This window comes from Tyto alba, unplaced genomic scaffold (genome assembly GCF_018691265.1).
Source record: "Tyto alba isolate M040663 unplaced genomic scaffold, T.alba_DEE_v4.0 Super-Scaffold_5, whole genome shotgun sequence".
Taxonomy (NCBI): domain Eukaryota; kingdom Metazoa; phylum Chordata; class Aves; order Strigiformes; family Tytonidae; genus Tyto; species Tyto alba.
This window is the reverse complement of record NW_024881326.1, coordinates 20321250-20336970: the sequence shown is the minus strand read 5'-3', so window position 1 is coordinate 20336970 and position 15721 is coordinate 20321250. Positions and strand designations below refer to the sequence as shown.

Genomic DNA, 15721 nt, shown 5'->3' with positions numbered 1-15721 from the left:
ATAAGCAGAAACAAAGGCAATAATAATAAGCCCAGAATATTTTAATTCACTTGCCCACATGTCACGATCTGGTTGGGAAAGCATTAGCTCCTACCTGTCCATGCATCTATAAACATGACTTTTCTACACCTGGATGCACTACCGTAATACCATGCTCTGATTTCACAAGACGTAATGCATTGCTGAGCTGCAAAAAGCTCACTTTTAAGATATATTCAGGCAGGATACGTGCTAATGATGTGCGGCACATAAATATGTGTAACTGATATTTTAAAAACATGAATGCGTATATACACATTCAAAATGGATTTTTCCACCCATGCCCACATACAAATGCTTGTGAAGCCTGTTTTAAGAACCTAACGCTTTCAGTCACTGACAATTAGGTAAAATATAGTCTCACTAATAACCAGTGTCTAGAAAGAAGATAGACGAAGCCAAATTCTCCACCCATCAAAAGCATAGAACATGGCACAAAAGACATTTGAACCACTATGAAAAAGTACAAAAACAAGCAAATGAATCAGTTAATACTCAAACAGCTCATTTACGCACTCAAATGGGGCATAGAGCTATGACTGAATTAATTATAGGGCCATAAACCAAAATACTACCTAGAGAGAAAGCATGAGCATCATTGCTCCTGGTTCCCAGTGTATTCTGGAAGTGATACATAATGGGCACAATGACTTAGTACAATAAAAAAAAAAATATTAAAGAGGACTTACTGCTATTTTTTGGAGAGTCATTTTGACCGATGTCCATGTATCCAATCTTCTATCCAGGATTAGGATAAATTTGGTGTCAGGCTCATGTTGACTATGAGATAAGAAAATACCAATAACCAGGTAACGTTCTGAGGGAATGTGATTCTGTTCCCCAAAAAACCCCAAACCCAAGAACACAGAATGCAAACCACATTTTGCCATTTCCACAGTCGCCGGAACACCCTTTGAAAAAAATTCCCCTGAGCAGACTCTGGCAAGAAATCTGAAGCATCACCTTTGCACCGGGCGGGAGGTGAAGGCAACAGATTGCCCTTGAAACCTGAACTGGTCTTGGGCAGGACTCTCTGGAGGTCGGAGGCAGCCGGGCTCCTGCTGAGCAGCACCGCGGCGGGGCAGGGTGATGCCAGCCTGGCGGGGGGACAGCGGGAGCTGGTGCCGGAGCAGGCTGTCCTCCCGAGGCCCCGCTGGGGAGGCAGCGATTGCTTGGAGGCACGTTCCAACGTGCTCTGGTTCACTTGGCAAGCACAGGCCTCCCGACACCTCTTTTGACATCCAAATCCTTTAAGCCTATTTGAAATCCCCACTCTTACCAAGCGAGCCAGCAGTACCGGCGGTGCCCGGTCTGGCAGGTGACCTAACACGCAGGTGAGCTCCTTCCTGTAATTCAAATATTATATTGCCTACCCAGGTTGGCTGGGTACAGCTCAACCAGGCTCAAGCCATGACAGTAACACTCCAGGGCTGGCTGAATTACCAACTGGACTCGTGTTTGCACACAGGTAAGGGTACGCCAGCTTGTAACCAAGCCCTCTAATGTGAGTGTATTTACAGGATGCTTAGGTAATATTTAACATCTTTATTTTGTGGGTGCTGAAACAGGATAGCCATGTCCCACACCACCCTATCCGGGCATCTGAGTGCTGTGGAGAGGCTCCCAGTACACATGCTGGCTCTTGAGAGCTGGGTCAGGTATCTGCACTGGGCATGGCCCCATGCAAGCAGCCTACCACAAGCACCGCCTTTGGTAATTCTTGTGTTTGGCAAGCAAAAACACATGGTGGATTACTCAGAAGTATCACATGGCAGACAATACTTGGCAACTTCACTACAGGAAAGAAAATACACTTGAAGCCAGTGCAGGAGCTTTCATTCAATGCACATCTTGTTGCTCTTATCTGTGATAGGCAGATCTTTGACAAATATATTTAAAAGGAATTAGTAGATGTGCTGAGAAGGAAAAAAAAAAAAAATTTCCTTTTGGCTCATAATAACACTTGACTGAAGATATGTAGAGGCACCCAGCTCCTAAGATGTCCTACAAATATATCTTACGGATCTCTAACGTCACACCCAAAGTGCAAAGGTTTCATGCGAATGCCTACGCTGTCATTGAGGCGTAGCAGAAAAGAGCAGAGAAAATTAATAGCATATTTTACACATGGGTCATACACAGAACTTCTGTATGTAATAGTCTGAGGTTACGCATTGAGAGCTGGATTAGGCATGACTTTAATGCCAAAATCTTTTTTAGCTAAAATAGTTTTGGCAACATGAGATGATTCTGCAGGTTTCTGTCAGCTGTGTTCATCCTCACCATGATTTAAATGACCTGAGTAAGGGGGCAGGGGCAAAAGGATCCTTTTGTTTGATGTAAAAATAAAACCCTTTTGTTTTCCAGCATACCCTAAAACTTTAAAAGGTAGATCTCTGTCCTATGAGAAACAATTCCCCAACTCCCCACGGTATTTCCCAACAGGCTGCAGTTGAAAAACAAAACAAACAAAACTAAACAAAACAAACTGTTTACACAGCACTGCTGTCATCATAATAAAACATGAAGAAAACCCCCAGAATCCGAGTAATTTAGAAAAGGCAGCCACACTGTAGTGCATTGTCAGTTAATAAAAGTATGCCAAAGTATGCCATTTACTCAGGACAAGGTTATATTCAGAGAGTAGCCTCTAAGCATGCTAATTTACTATTATCAGTTCCCTTACAGACAAAGAAGAAAGTTCCCAGCTATCCAAAAGCCTTGAAATGTACTGTGGGAAATTTTTAATTTATTCTGGGGCTAGTGGAGCAAGTCTGTGACTGTTTGCAACCCAGGCCTTGCAGGTTTATCAGATTTCCAGTCCTGCAATGTACCTTTTAGACTGACAATAAAAATAAATCAATGCTTTCTCACCAAGGCTGCAAGGGGTGAGTTCATTTGCATCCAGCAGCGGAAAGATAGACAGATAACTGGATTGAGTAGTATTTCTCTCTGGGCTCTTCTTGTCACTTTTTTTCCTTACCCTTAATTTTGCAGGACACAGCAGACTAAAAATAAAGTCTTTGGATGCTTTGCAGGAGGACTTGAAATCGGATCCCAGAGTCTGCAGTTGTGAGATTTATCACAGGGCTGAGACACTCCTTGAGGCTGGTGGGATCAGAACACGCTGTCAGGACCCGCTGCCTAACGTTTAAATTCAGACGTATTTATAGCCAACAGCACCCTTCGCTGTGTCATTACTCCGTGTTATCAGCCACAGCTCTAAATCACTTTGTACTTCACTTCCCGATCTAAGGGAAACATGCGGAGCTTGTCTAAATACCAAAAAGCTGGATAGTCAAACACGACAGCACAGCAGAGCATAGAGTGTTTCAGCTGGAAGGGACCTACAACCATCATCTAGTCCAACTGCCTGAACAACTCAGGGCTCACCAAAAGGCAAAGCATGTTGTTAAGGGCATTGCCCAAATGCCTCTTAAAAGGCATTTAATAAATCTTATATATACCATAACTGACTTCAATTTTTTTTTCCTTAAAGCTTCCACTGAAATTCTGGCTTATCTTGGAAGAAATTAATTCTTTTAGGTACACAAAGGATCAGGATTTGTTGCCTAGTCTACACCGTATCTGTTTTCAATTGAAGCCTGGGTAATGTGCTGCTTTATCACTCTTGGGGTCTCCTTTGTCCAAATACTGGGACGTTTCACACTTACCTCGGCCTCTGCTTCCAGCACACCATCACACAGTGCTGTTCAACAAAGCTGGCAGGGAAGGAGTGCAGGCAGGGAGGGCAGGCAGCACTTTCTGCAGCGGCCTCCTGCCTGCAGCATGGTTCCCAGGAACCCTAAAGTAAAATTAACTTGCCTACAGGACTCACCTTCCTCCTGGCTATGTTACTAATACACTCACCTTGCAGAGCAGAGTAGCTTACAGCATCCATCTCCTTCATCTAACAATTATTTCCAGGAGAGAAATGCTTCATGAAATTCATCTTCCCAGAATACTAAAAGCCTGACATCCCCTGAGGTTTCCTCAGACTAGTGTCAAGAGGACGATATGCTGTCCTTGCTACTGGTTGCATAGGAGAGGCACTGTGTGTGTGGCTTTGATATGCCTGTACCCATCCATAGGTACGTGGCAGGGAGGTGTTGGTTCACCCACAGCTAACTCTGACATGCAGGTCAAATATTTACCTCTTTGGGGGACTTTCTGGTCCAAACTCTGAGCCCTGATCCCATGATGTGATGCTGCTGAGGGACACGTAGCCAGGGGTACCAGAGCTGATGCACACCTTCCACCCTCACCCAAGTGATGTTTTTCCTTGCTCCCTGACACCACTGCCTTTTCGACACCAAAGCATTAAAAAGCATATGTTTTTAAGATGGTCAGGTCTGGAGGCAGGCTGTTATGGTGGTAGGAGGGGCAGAGAAGCATGATTCAAGTGGTTTCACTAATAACATGCTGAACGTGTTTGAATCACCAGCAAGCTCGCCGCTCTCATTAGTTTCTTGATTGAGTTTGACCTATTACAGGGACAGCAAGGCTGCTCATCATGCTAATGCCAGGGTGTTTACAGTCATATGAAACAAGAAGCCCTGGTGAAACTGGGCAGAGCTGGAAAGTGCAGATGCACAGACACAGGCTGCCCACGCAGACTGAAGGGGAAACCCCTCTGACCAGCACACACCACGGCACGCTCCTGCCGGGACAGTGCTCTGTGGGCCACAAGCCCACAAAACTTCAGAAACTCCATCCAAAAAGAGGAACCAGAGGCTCTTTTTCTTCCCTGCAGAGGTGGCTAAACACACGGTACTTCTCCCAAAGCAGCCGCTGATGGAAAGCTCCCATCTAGCTGCTGTCAACCTGCTCTCCCTGCAGGAAGAAATTTGCCAAAATGGGCATTATTCAAGGAAATTAAGCATTCCAGGTAACTGAGTCACCAGGCTCAGCAGCAAGAAATGGGAGGGCCATTAATCTAAGAATACAGGCCTGTACGTGGCACAGGCAGACTGTCAGCCACTTAACCCTGAGACACAGGCACGTAATGGGAGCTGCGGCACGCTGCTGAGCCATCGCGTGTAATGGGGACCCCAAACGGTTTGTTCCTGTAATTAGTCTCTTCCTCTGGTTACATTTCTCTTTTTCCATGGTAATGACTCTCTATTTGTACATGTCAAAATATTATTCTGCAGTGGCATGGCATATTTAAGCAGTGACACATATCAAAGCTGAAGGAAAGCTTGCTGTTAATTAGAAACTTAATAAACTAAATTTATGATACACAGGCTGGCAAGTCATAGGGATGATGTCCACTTTTTACTCTGCAGTTACCAGCACATTAAATACCACGCCTGGACACTCCAAGGGCTTGCATCATTTGTCTTCTCCTTGTTACTTGCTCTGAGAGCTGAAGATGCTCCTCACCCCTACGTGTGGTGTTACCCTGAAGATCCCCTGCCTGACCCAGGCAGGACTGACAGCTCTGCCCATCACAGGCGAGAGCTAGAAGGGGGCCACGTACCTCGGGACTGATGTTAGGTATGTTAAGACTTTAGATACGATCTCCTCAGGCACCTCATTGAAGCGAGCGTTGTCGGGGAGGGTGATAATCCAAGCCTTGTCTTTCCCTCGGCCACCTGGAATAAAGACAAGGATGCTTCCCTGGGCCAAGGAGGAGGGCCAACAGCAAAGCTAGGTCGACCAGTCAGGTCAGAAAACACTCTTGCCATCACTACAGACACTTTTTTACATCACCAGAATGGCAAAACCAGGCCAAATCCTGCCTCCAATTTCAAGCACAACACACACGCACAAATGGTAGAAACAAAAGTATTAGGTACCAGATATTTCCATTATTTACTGAGTGTACTTTACATGGGACAGCAAAAGAAGTCAGAAAGACAAGTACAAATCATCATGCTGGTTTGGAACCTATAGAAGTACATTTCAAATCAAAATGCTTGTTAATGCATTGAGTGTTTGAAGGTAAGAATATGGTGCAGTATGGCTTGAAAGAGAAAACCTAATATACTCTTTCAAACTGCCTCAATGTTTTATTAACAACATTTTCTAGTGGCACTGGAGACTACCTGATGGATAATATCCCATGCGAGTATCATTTTGCCAAATAGCGCAGAAGTTCATCTGGAGTATTTAATTACCACACAGAGAGAGATACCCTGGAGAAGTTCACTCTACTCACCAGAAAGAAAAGCAAACTCTTTCATCAAATCATCGCTGATGTCCTTTGCACAGATGGGTATTGTGGTTTCTGGAAAAAAAAAAAAAAAAAACAAAAGCAGCAGTTAAAAAACAAAGCAAAAATCCAAAGCAAATACATTTATCAGTGTGTTAATTCAAAGGTGGGACTTGAACCAAATGTAGCTTCCCTGAATTCTACATGAAATTTTGTAACAAAGGATATATGGCTCTAGAAACCAATGTTTCTAATGTCTCTAACAGGGCAAATGCCATTAGTCAGCAGCAAATGTATCTATCAAATGTGCTAAGGGAGCACTGCCTGGGAGCTCGAGTGCTCTCCCTTCAACAGGGTATATCCAGTACTCATTTTTATATTTTGGAGTTACTAATTTAGCTCCCTTATTTTGCAAACTCTCCCAGTGCTTCCAAGACTTGGCAATGTAATGGGCTGAGGTTTCTGCTGGGAACAGCAGTGTCCAAGACTGCCACACTGGGAGCAAGGTTGGGTTTTCAGCCTGTTAACATCTTTAATTTTGAGCAAATAAGCTTCTGAAATCATGTTTTCATCTGGCATGAAGCCACATGCACTGGAAAGGCTGTTATTCTTACATTTGGTTATTAGATTTCTTTTTAATTAAATAATGGGAGAGGCTGTTTTAATACCACATTTAGCACACTGACCATTTCAGTGGCAATGAAGCACATCGGAACAATATACATAATTTTACCTTTCCCTGGGAGAAGGAAACAAAAAACAGATTGACTAAACACAAGAGGAGCTTATTAGCCGATAGACATTTTTCTGGATTATCTATAAATGGAATAATAGTTGAAAATTAAACATCCTTGTTCCTGCAAATAAATGTTTTAAAGCACATCTATACAGATTAAAGTCCTTGTGCTTTCTGATAATCAAATTTTCCACACTGATTATTTTACAGAGTTGGTCCGAGGGAGTAATCTTTTGGCTGCTTTAAATCACACGGGCTGCATACTTCAGCACACTCCAGCATAATCAATATTTATTCTATTTCACTTTTTCCAAAAGCTTCCTGGTCACTGCTACTTTACGGATTTTTCAGGCCTTTGGTCGGCTGTATGGAGCTGGAGCACACCAGCCCCGAGGTGCACGAGGTGGGGGTGCTCTGCCTCCTGCACCCCCGCCAGCCACAGGCTGCTCGCTGCTCCCCCGCGTACATGCTGTTTTTTTCCTCTTGTGGATAAAAATGTTATTTTTGTTTGTTAAGGATCAAGCCTCAGTCCCACTGGCATCTACAGACACATTCTTGATTTTAACAGGCCTCAGAATTGGCCTTGGTAAGAAAGAAGTTTGTCTTGTGAAGGTATTTCAAATATTTCTCTCTCATTCAACAGCTTCACCTAACTTGAGGACGCGCAGTAGCCACAGATTTCTTCTCTATTACTTGATTTGTTTTTTGTTTGGTTTTTTTTTTTTTTTTTTTTTCCAGGTCAATAGTTTCATACTGCTAAAACCCACTTTTAATAACTTAATGAGCTCCAACACATTAAGTAGAAGATATTAAACATGCGGGTCTTTGAAAATCCAAGACAAAAGCCCACAGCTGCACACAGATATTTGCCCCAGAACAGTGTGGGGCTGTTGCCTGCTTCCACAGTTGGGGTGAAGCCTGTCCCCCCAGCCAGCCCCCTACGCCTACCCCTGGCTTTCCCCCAGCACACAGCCACCAACAAGCCCAGCAAAGTTCTGCCCTGCGCTAGAACGCACGCGTGACTCAGGTGCTCAACAGTAAAAGCAAACACAGCTACAGGTTTACAGTAAACGCAGCTTTTGTTTCTGGTTCTGCAGCGATATGGGAGGGAAATTCTGGTTTATTGACAGCTGTCCAGGAAACAGGCTGGGAAAACCTGCCTTTTTACCTCTGCATGGTTAAAAAAAAAAAAAAAAAAGAAAAAAAAAAAAAGGAAAAAAATCACTTAAAGAGTTTCACAAGACATTTTCTCACTGAGAACAACTGGCAGCCTTAAACTAAGCCAGAGACAACCATAGTTGGAAAAAAAAGTAGCATTTTTCCACTGATATTTTCAAGCTTTGCTTTCCAGAAAATAAATGTCATCTCAAAAATGCAAGCTTTAACCCCAGAGTCTGGTGCTTATGCTCTCACATCTCTCTAAGTTGCAATTTCCCAATGATCATCATGGAAACTGCAAAAACCAACCAATGTTTTAACCCCAGCTGTGCTGGGGGACTGCAGTAAGACCCGCTGTGCCGTGCCCTCTGCAAACGTGGGCACAGGTGACCCCGTCCCACCGAGCCCCCCAGCAGAGCAAGTACTGCCAGGGCCACAGCAGCAAGCAGACCTGGCCTTTTGGGGTTTGAGGTGTAAAGCACCATAGGATGGGGGTTCTCAACACGCTCGGGAGTCATGGTTTCCAGCAAGGACCTTGCTCCTCAACTTTTTATTCCATGTTTCATCCTTGACTTCGGCACAGAGGTGGAGACCCAGATTCCTACAGCATCCTTATGACTTCGAGTTCTCGCTTCCCAAGGGATGACAGTTTTGGAAGGAGGCACTCAGCACCTTCAGAAAAGCAGGCCCTTCCAAGCAGTCCCAAGCTGAGCACCCAAAATAACTAATTCAAGGGAAGACTAGGCAGTAGTACTTTACTTCAGGCAGTGAATGCTCAAGGAGCACTCCCCTCCCCATCTCCTGTGAGGTAGGAGAATGCAAGAAGCAACGGAGGAGCAGGATGGCTGCCCTTTGGTAAGGTCAAGGCACAACAACAGGCTGATTGTGGTCCCGTGAAAGCCGCTCCTTGGCCAACTCATCCCTGGTGCTCCCTCTGCATTGTCCATCCAACTCAACCTCCTGGGAAAATGTTAGGGAAAGTCAAGAGCTGGCATCAAATTTGCAGGCGTGTTGCTGTGCCTGAGGCACATCAGCTGGGCGCTGCTATAAATCCTGTACAGAAGCATGACTTTTGTCCTCAAATATTAATCTCTGGAAAAAGAGCAGTGAAAGGCAGGGGGGCACCAAAGATATCCGCCTCTCAAACAAGGCTTCAGTTGATGTTGACTAGCAAACTGGGAATTTCTTATTTTGAAGCACACTCTTGGGACACTACAGAAAAGACCCCAGGGTTCTGCTCAGAGCTACGAACAGCACAGCCAGCCTGCATCTCACTCGGAACAAGGCAGAGGAAGTCAAGGTTTCACGCAAGTACCCTCATCTCTCTTAAAAAGAGGCTTTGTGATCAACAGCTACTACAGAATAGAGCTGTGCTGTTACAAAATCAAGCCTGAGCCCTTTACAAACTACACTGCTATCCCCACACAGTTGGTATGACCCCAGGCTCTAGGGTCGTACTGAAAGCAAGCGGCATCTGGATGACATTGTCATAACAGTGTAGTAACGTTTTTTTATATAGGCTCTAAACTGGGTATTTATAAAATGCTGCTGCAAATATTACAGAGACTCCTCTACAGAGGAGATCGTTGCCATGACACAGAGTTTCAGAGGATGCGTGAAGCCAAGCAGGGAAAAGACAAAGGGGAAGCACAGAGCGCTCCACCCTGCTGAGAAAAACTAATGCGGCTCAGCAGGAAACCCTGCCGAATCTGCCCTGTCCCCATCATTTGGTTTACACAGTCCAGAACATTTTGCTGGGTCCTCTCCACAGGACCGTACCTCAGGGCCATTGCGCAGGCTGCAGATGTATGAACGATGCTCATTGTCAGCAACCTTCCCTTTCAAAGGCGATTCAAGCACAGCGGGACTTTCACGTACGGTGGAGGTCTGCAGTGACATTCAGAGAGGGGACAGCTACAGTCTGAGTCCAAATCCCTCTCGTAAAACTCAAACTCTGAAGCACTTTGCTCTTTGGTAACTATTGTTTTCTTTTCTTTTCCAAACTTTGCAGGCCCGCAGCATCTGCAAACAGCAGCTGTGTAACGCATCTGCCAAGCTGATGTAATAGCGCCTTACGCTTCACAACACTGACCAAATATTGTTTGCAGCTATAAAATCCATTTGGAGATGGCTTTGTTGTGAATGAAGAATAACAGCTTTTCATCTAAGGGTTGCTGCCGTAGTCTAGGAAACAAAACTGAAGTAAATCAAATGAAAAGGGTAAAGGATCACATTGAGTTTTTCTGCAATCTGCTTGATCTCAGCTGCTGGTCCATTTGGACATCTACACCCAATGAAGCAGTGTTTATTTGGTATCAAGGGAGGCTGCAGACTGGCACATTTGTAACCTATTTCCACTTTTCTCGGCAACTTTCTGGGCTAATGGGGGTCATCAGCCAGCATCTGTCTCAGGTTGTCCCACTGCAGAAAGGCCCACCTGCCCCAAAAGTGCCTTGGGGGCTAACGATACCCGTAACATGGACCTACACAAACCAGCAGCGTTTGAAGAGAGGTCTGTTGCTCAGGGAGTTGCGATGAGCAGAGTTTCTCCCAGCTGCCACAGGCATTCCTGTCCAAGGCTGGCATCAGTACGAGCCTCCCAAAACAGCTGATGGAGACCAAGCTCGGCTGGGCCTGAGGATTAAGCCATCCCCATCTCATCTGCTTTGCGCAGGAGTGGGAACAGAAATCCTTCAGAGCAGAGTGCCCCAGTTGTGAACCCAGTGCAACACAGAGAGCAGCCCTTTCAGCTTCTCCTGCTGAAGTTGCTCCACTTTGCAAAATTACATATTCATTGGGGCAACGGATAGAAACACAGTCCTGTATCTGTAGAGACAGACCAATGCACCACCCTGAATTTGTGCCTCTAACTCAGTCCGGATTGCTATACCCACTCAACAGGAGGGACCTTGCAGCCTATCACTTGGGGCACTCACTCAGATAAGGAGAAAAGTTTGACTTGAAATTTAATTATCTGCAAAAGCCAAAGGGCTGCTCCAGGAAGCGTGACAGAAATCCATCCTACAGCACAAGTCGGGGCCCCAGCTTGCTGGAGGAAACCCGAGTCCCCATCGCCCCGGTGTGCATCCTCGCCAGTGAGTGGCTGAGCCTCACCCGGCTTTCTCACTAAGGAATTTCAAAAGACTTTGGGTTCAACCCAATACGCAACAAGAAACATTGCCGCTCCCCTTATCAGCACACCATGGCCAGAAAGCAAGACAGAGGGAGTTATTAGAGAAAAAAAAATACTGGTTTATACCGTCTGCAAACAGCCCTATAGCTTGCATGAGGTCTACACAAAGCCTGTCCAACAGCTCGGTGCCGAGTGACAAAATGCCTGTCCCTGGCTATGGGGAAGGAGCAGGGTGGGAGCCCCGGGCCCCACGGGCAGCTGCTCGTACTGCCCGGGCGCTGCTTCAGCCAGCACCTTCCCGGGGATCCCGCCCCACCTGCGCGCCCTCCGAGCGGTGGCTTCCCCGACAACCTCACGCCGGGAGCAGGATCCGAATTTCCCCGTCACCGGATCCACCCTCCGTCCTGCCCCGTACCTGCCCGGGAACAGGATGCGGCGCGGCGTAGGGGCAGAGCGGGTGTTTACACAGCGTTCGTGGGAACCGGAGCCGGGAGGGGCTGGCGGCTGCCCAGGCGGCAGGATGCTGACGGAGACGCCGTGCTTAACGGCACGTTCATCAGAGAGCGCGGAGCAGAGAATAGGGCATTGTGCTTCTCATCAAGGCCTGCTCTATTCACCAAAAGCTCATTTACGGGAGCTGTGCAGAGCGGAGAACTGACAGCCAAGGTCCCGAGGCTGCTTCCTGGCTTTGAGACGGAACTCTTCGGTAGCCGGGAGCAAATCGCGCCTCCCGTGGCTTCAGTTCCACCTTTGCATACGGGAACAGGCACAAGCACCAGCAGGATACAGCGTTGGCGAACGGCCACGAGCATGTCTGATGACAAAGGCAAGAAAGACCCCCGCAACCCCCATCCCTCAGGCCGATCCAAGTGCCCGCATCTGTACGGGCCGTGCGAGAGCTGGCATCAAAGGGTGGGTGTTAAAAACCCTGTTGAACTGTTGGATGGTGTTGGGCTAACCTGGGCAGCTGGGTTAGAAAAAGTCTCCACAACCCATGGGACTGGTTTCTGGATGCAGCAGCGAACTGAAATTTGCGGGATCAGCTGTGAAGTCCACCAGCCAGGACTCGGTGGCTTTCTCCCTGGGGACTGGAGGCCAAGGGATCATTTTTCCCTACAAGTGAGTTTGCAGCACGCTGGCTCACAGGGGCTCGCAGGTCCCGCACCGGGGACTTCTAAAGGTTCACAGGGCAGAAAACCAGAGGGGCCTGCTAATACGAGACATTTCTACTTGGTTTCACCAAAGTCATCCAGAGCTGAGCAGCATATGGGAGTTAGCAGCCCTACGCTGCAATGACACCTTTATAGTTGAGGTAACAGCCTGGCCACAGACTTAGACCTGTGGGGACCTTTTCCCTTTGTAAGGAATACCTTGCAGTGAAGCATACCCTGCATCAAACAAATTTCCTTCTCTCCACACCCAAGAAGTTCAGCTGCTAAAGAAACTTTGAGACTTGATGGTGCAAAGCGCAAAAACTTCTGCATTTGCAAGTGCTCTCAGATACGTTGCAGAGGCTATATGTGTAATCATTCGTCATTTCTAACAGCAACTCCGAGCTCCACACACCCTCGTATACACCAAAACCATGTCCAGGTGCTCATGCGTCCTGCCCTGACACACATACGCTCTTGTTGCTGGGGGTACCTGTTGCAAAGACGAGAGACTGTTGCTGTCCAGGGGAACCACATGGAGCAAGTTCACCTTTGGCTATCTCAGTGTAAGAACAACCATTTCTGCTGCTGCATTCAACAGTTTGCAATTCCAGGTGGTGCAGCCATTACCCGTGCCAAGCGAGTGACACAAAAGAACCATTAAAATATTAATGGCAGAAAGCTTCAATAGCTTTGACTGCTGCAAGCTCTTTTGTCCCCCTGTGCCCACAGGGACAGTTTGTACCCCGCTGCAGCTGGGGGCTGCTTGGGAGCATCTGCATCCCCCCGAGCCTTGGGCTCAGCCTGCAGGCACCCGCTTCATAACTACAGCCAGTCGAAACCACGTTTTCATTTGAAGGAAAAGACTAGCAATTAGATTAGGTTTATAAATCCCTATTTTATTTGAAGACTTGATGTATTGATCCCGAGGAAGGTGATGGGGCTCCTTGGCCGGTTCTGTCAATAGCCTGATGGCAAACCTCCACCTGCCACACTCAAATCTCTCAGTAAATCCTTGACTTGGCAGAGGCACTTGCAAAACCCGCTTCTACCGAGTGGCTGAGCTGCCATCTCAAACGCCTCCCGGGAAGAGCATGGGCACAATGTAGGGGACAAGGGATGGCAGAGCCGCAGGAAGAGCAGCACCCCAGGAACGTGGTGGGAGCTGTGGACAGCCGGGGTGTATTTAGAGGGAGCTGGTGGTTCAGGTGCGGGCAGCACACCCCGGTCCCCGGGCTACAGGCACCAGTGGGGCCACTCCAGGAGCTACCAGGAGCCCAGCGATGCTGGCAGCCGGGCATGGGCGGCCCTCGGACATGAGGCAGGTCAGCAAAACGCTTCCTTCAGAGCCCGATGGGACAGATGCACGGCAGCAGCCACCACGTCACCGTTTCAAAGGGACCCAGCCCCTGCAAAGCCATGCCCTGCGCAGGACAGCCGCTGGCACCGGCCCCCCGGCACAGCCGCCGCCCTCCACAGCCGCCCGGGCACAAACACAGACCCCTCTTCCCCAGTCACCACAGTAACTGTCCGTACGTGAGCACGCCCCAGTGAAAATCATGATTTAAGCTTCACCAGGAGCATCGGCTCATGTCATAGATGGGAAAATGAGGCAGTCACGTCAGGCAGAAACACATCAAAAAACACCCAGGGATTCACAACGCTGCGGAAAGCCCCCGGAGGGTTAGTCCATCACTAGGTGTGATGGGTTGGTCACCACACCAGCTTCAAGGACTCCTTAAATTATCCTTTGCCAGACTGAGGAGGATATTTTAAGGAAAGGTTCACTCTGTTTGCAAGCTCTTTCTTTTACTCCTCCCAGAGCACCCACTCCAGCACAGCGTAGGAGGCAGGATACGGCACCAGATGGTCCTCAGTCCTGACCTCGTGGCTGTGCTTCTCTGCCGAGGCTTTCCGGGGCTTATCTGCAATCGATGCCACAGCACAGACACACATCCCCATCACCCCAACCTCAGAGCGTGCTTGGGTAAAAAACCATACAGCAAAAAAATAGTGAAGCTTCTGAAAAACTCAACTGACCTTTTCAAAAGGCTTAGATTTATATACACTGAGGATAAGAGTAAAAATGCAAAAGAAAATGCTGTGAATGAAAAAAAAAAAAACAAAACCCAAATACGTAAGAAATAGGGAGAAAATGTGAACTCAGCACAGTTCAGGCTTGTGGACAATCATCCAGGCAGCGTGCCCGTCCCACGGAGGAATGTATGTCCTCACGGGACCAGCTGAATCATCACCTTACAATAGGAGCTGATCGGCACGGCCAAAGAGGGATTGGGTGGCACCGCGTCCAGGCGTGCACAGAGTGACCCTGGATCAGGCCCTGCAGCCGAGCCCCCCTCTCCTGGGGCAGGAGCCCCCCGCTCTTGGGCACCTCTCCAGCAACCGCTGGCGGGGAAACGCTGGCTGAGAAGGAGCAGGAGCGCCCAGGGCACCGGCACGGCACAGCGGCCATCGCCCACTGACACACAGAACCGGCAAAACCTCATTCCCGCTGACCGCGGGCCACCGTGCAGCCAGCTAAGGATCCCACATCCACGGGAACATCATCCTTCCATACAATTTTGGGAGCTGGAGTGAGTAGAAGGGTCCCCGCGAGCCGGGGTTGAGCCACGCTGCCAGCGAGGAGGAGGATGCTCAGAGGAGGTTAAAAGGGCCAGGGAGTCCCTGTCTGCTGGGGATCACAGAGTTTTGGGGAAGGGGTGGGGAGGGAATCTCTTTCCATTTAGATTTAACAGCTGGCAAACTGTGGAAGCTTTGCTCAGAAAAGGCAAAGCAAAAGTAAACTAAATGGCAACGAGGCTTACGTGTTATCTGCTGTAATTGCTGCGGCTAATCCGCTAATGCGAGAGAACAAAATACTGGGTGCTCTGATGTTTGCACATCCAGTCAGAAAAACTGTCTTCTCTTATCACCCTGAACTAAGCAAAAATTGGGAGAGATAAAAGCCAGCTCATGTATACATGAATTTACATCTATCACAAGAAATGTAATAAAAGTTTCTTGACACCCACCCTTATGGATTCAAACGCAGCGTGGGAGTTGAGAAAATCTAGTTTCTTGCATTTCTAGTACTTAGGAGCTTCAGCGTACTTTTAAATTTCTCCTATGCCCAATTTCAGTCTCTCCTTCATATACAAGTGACTCGGGAAAGCGTCTACGGGTGTTTGCACATCAGCACCGGGGCGCGTTTGCCAGCTGTGCAGGGGAAGGTGTGTTTATCATCTGCCACCAGTACGAACCCTCCCAGCCAACAACATCAGCTTCCAAACCAGAGCCCATTCAGCACAAAAGACTTCCAAAGCCAAATAAAAACATACACATATCAA

The 15721-nt window shown here is 47.7% G+C and overlaps 1 protein-coding gene across 1 annotated transcript in view; it reads right to left on the bottom strand.

The window, feature by feature from the left end:
- MCF2 (MCF.2 cell line derived transforming sequence) overlaps nt 1-15721 on the bottom strand; it is a 60241-nt gene that overhangs the window by 41073 nt on the left and 3447 nt on the right. Inside the window, exons 2-4 of the mRNA XM_042807323.1 lie at nt 6203-6271; nt 5522-5636; nt 729-819 (exon numbers count right to left, since the gene is read on the bottom strand). Of these exons, the coding sequence (XP_042663257.1) occupies nt 729-819; nt 5522-5636; nt 6203-6271 (275 nt within the window). The remainder of the gene's footprint in view (nt 1-728; nt 820-5521; nt 5637-6202; nt 6272-15721) is intronic.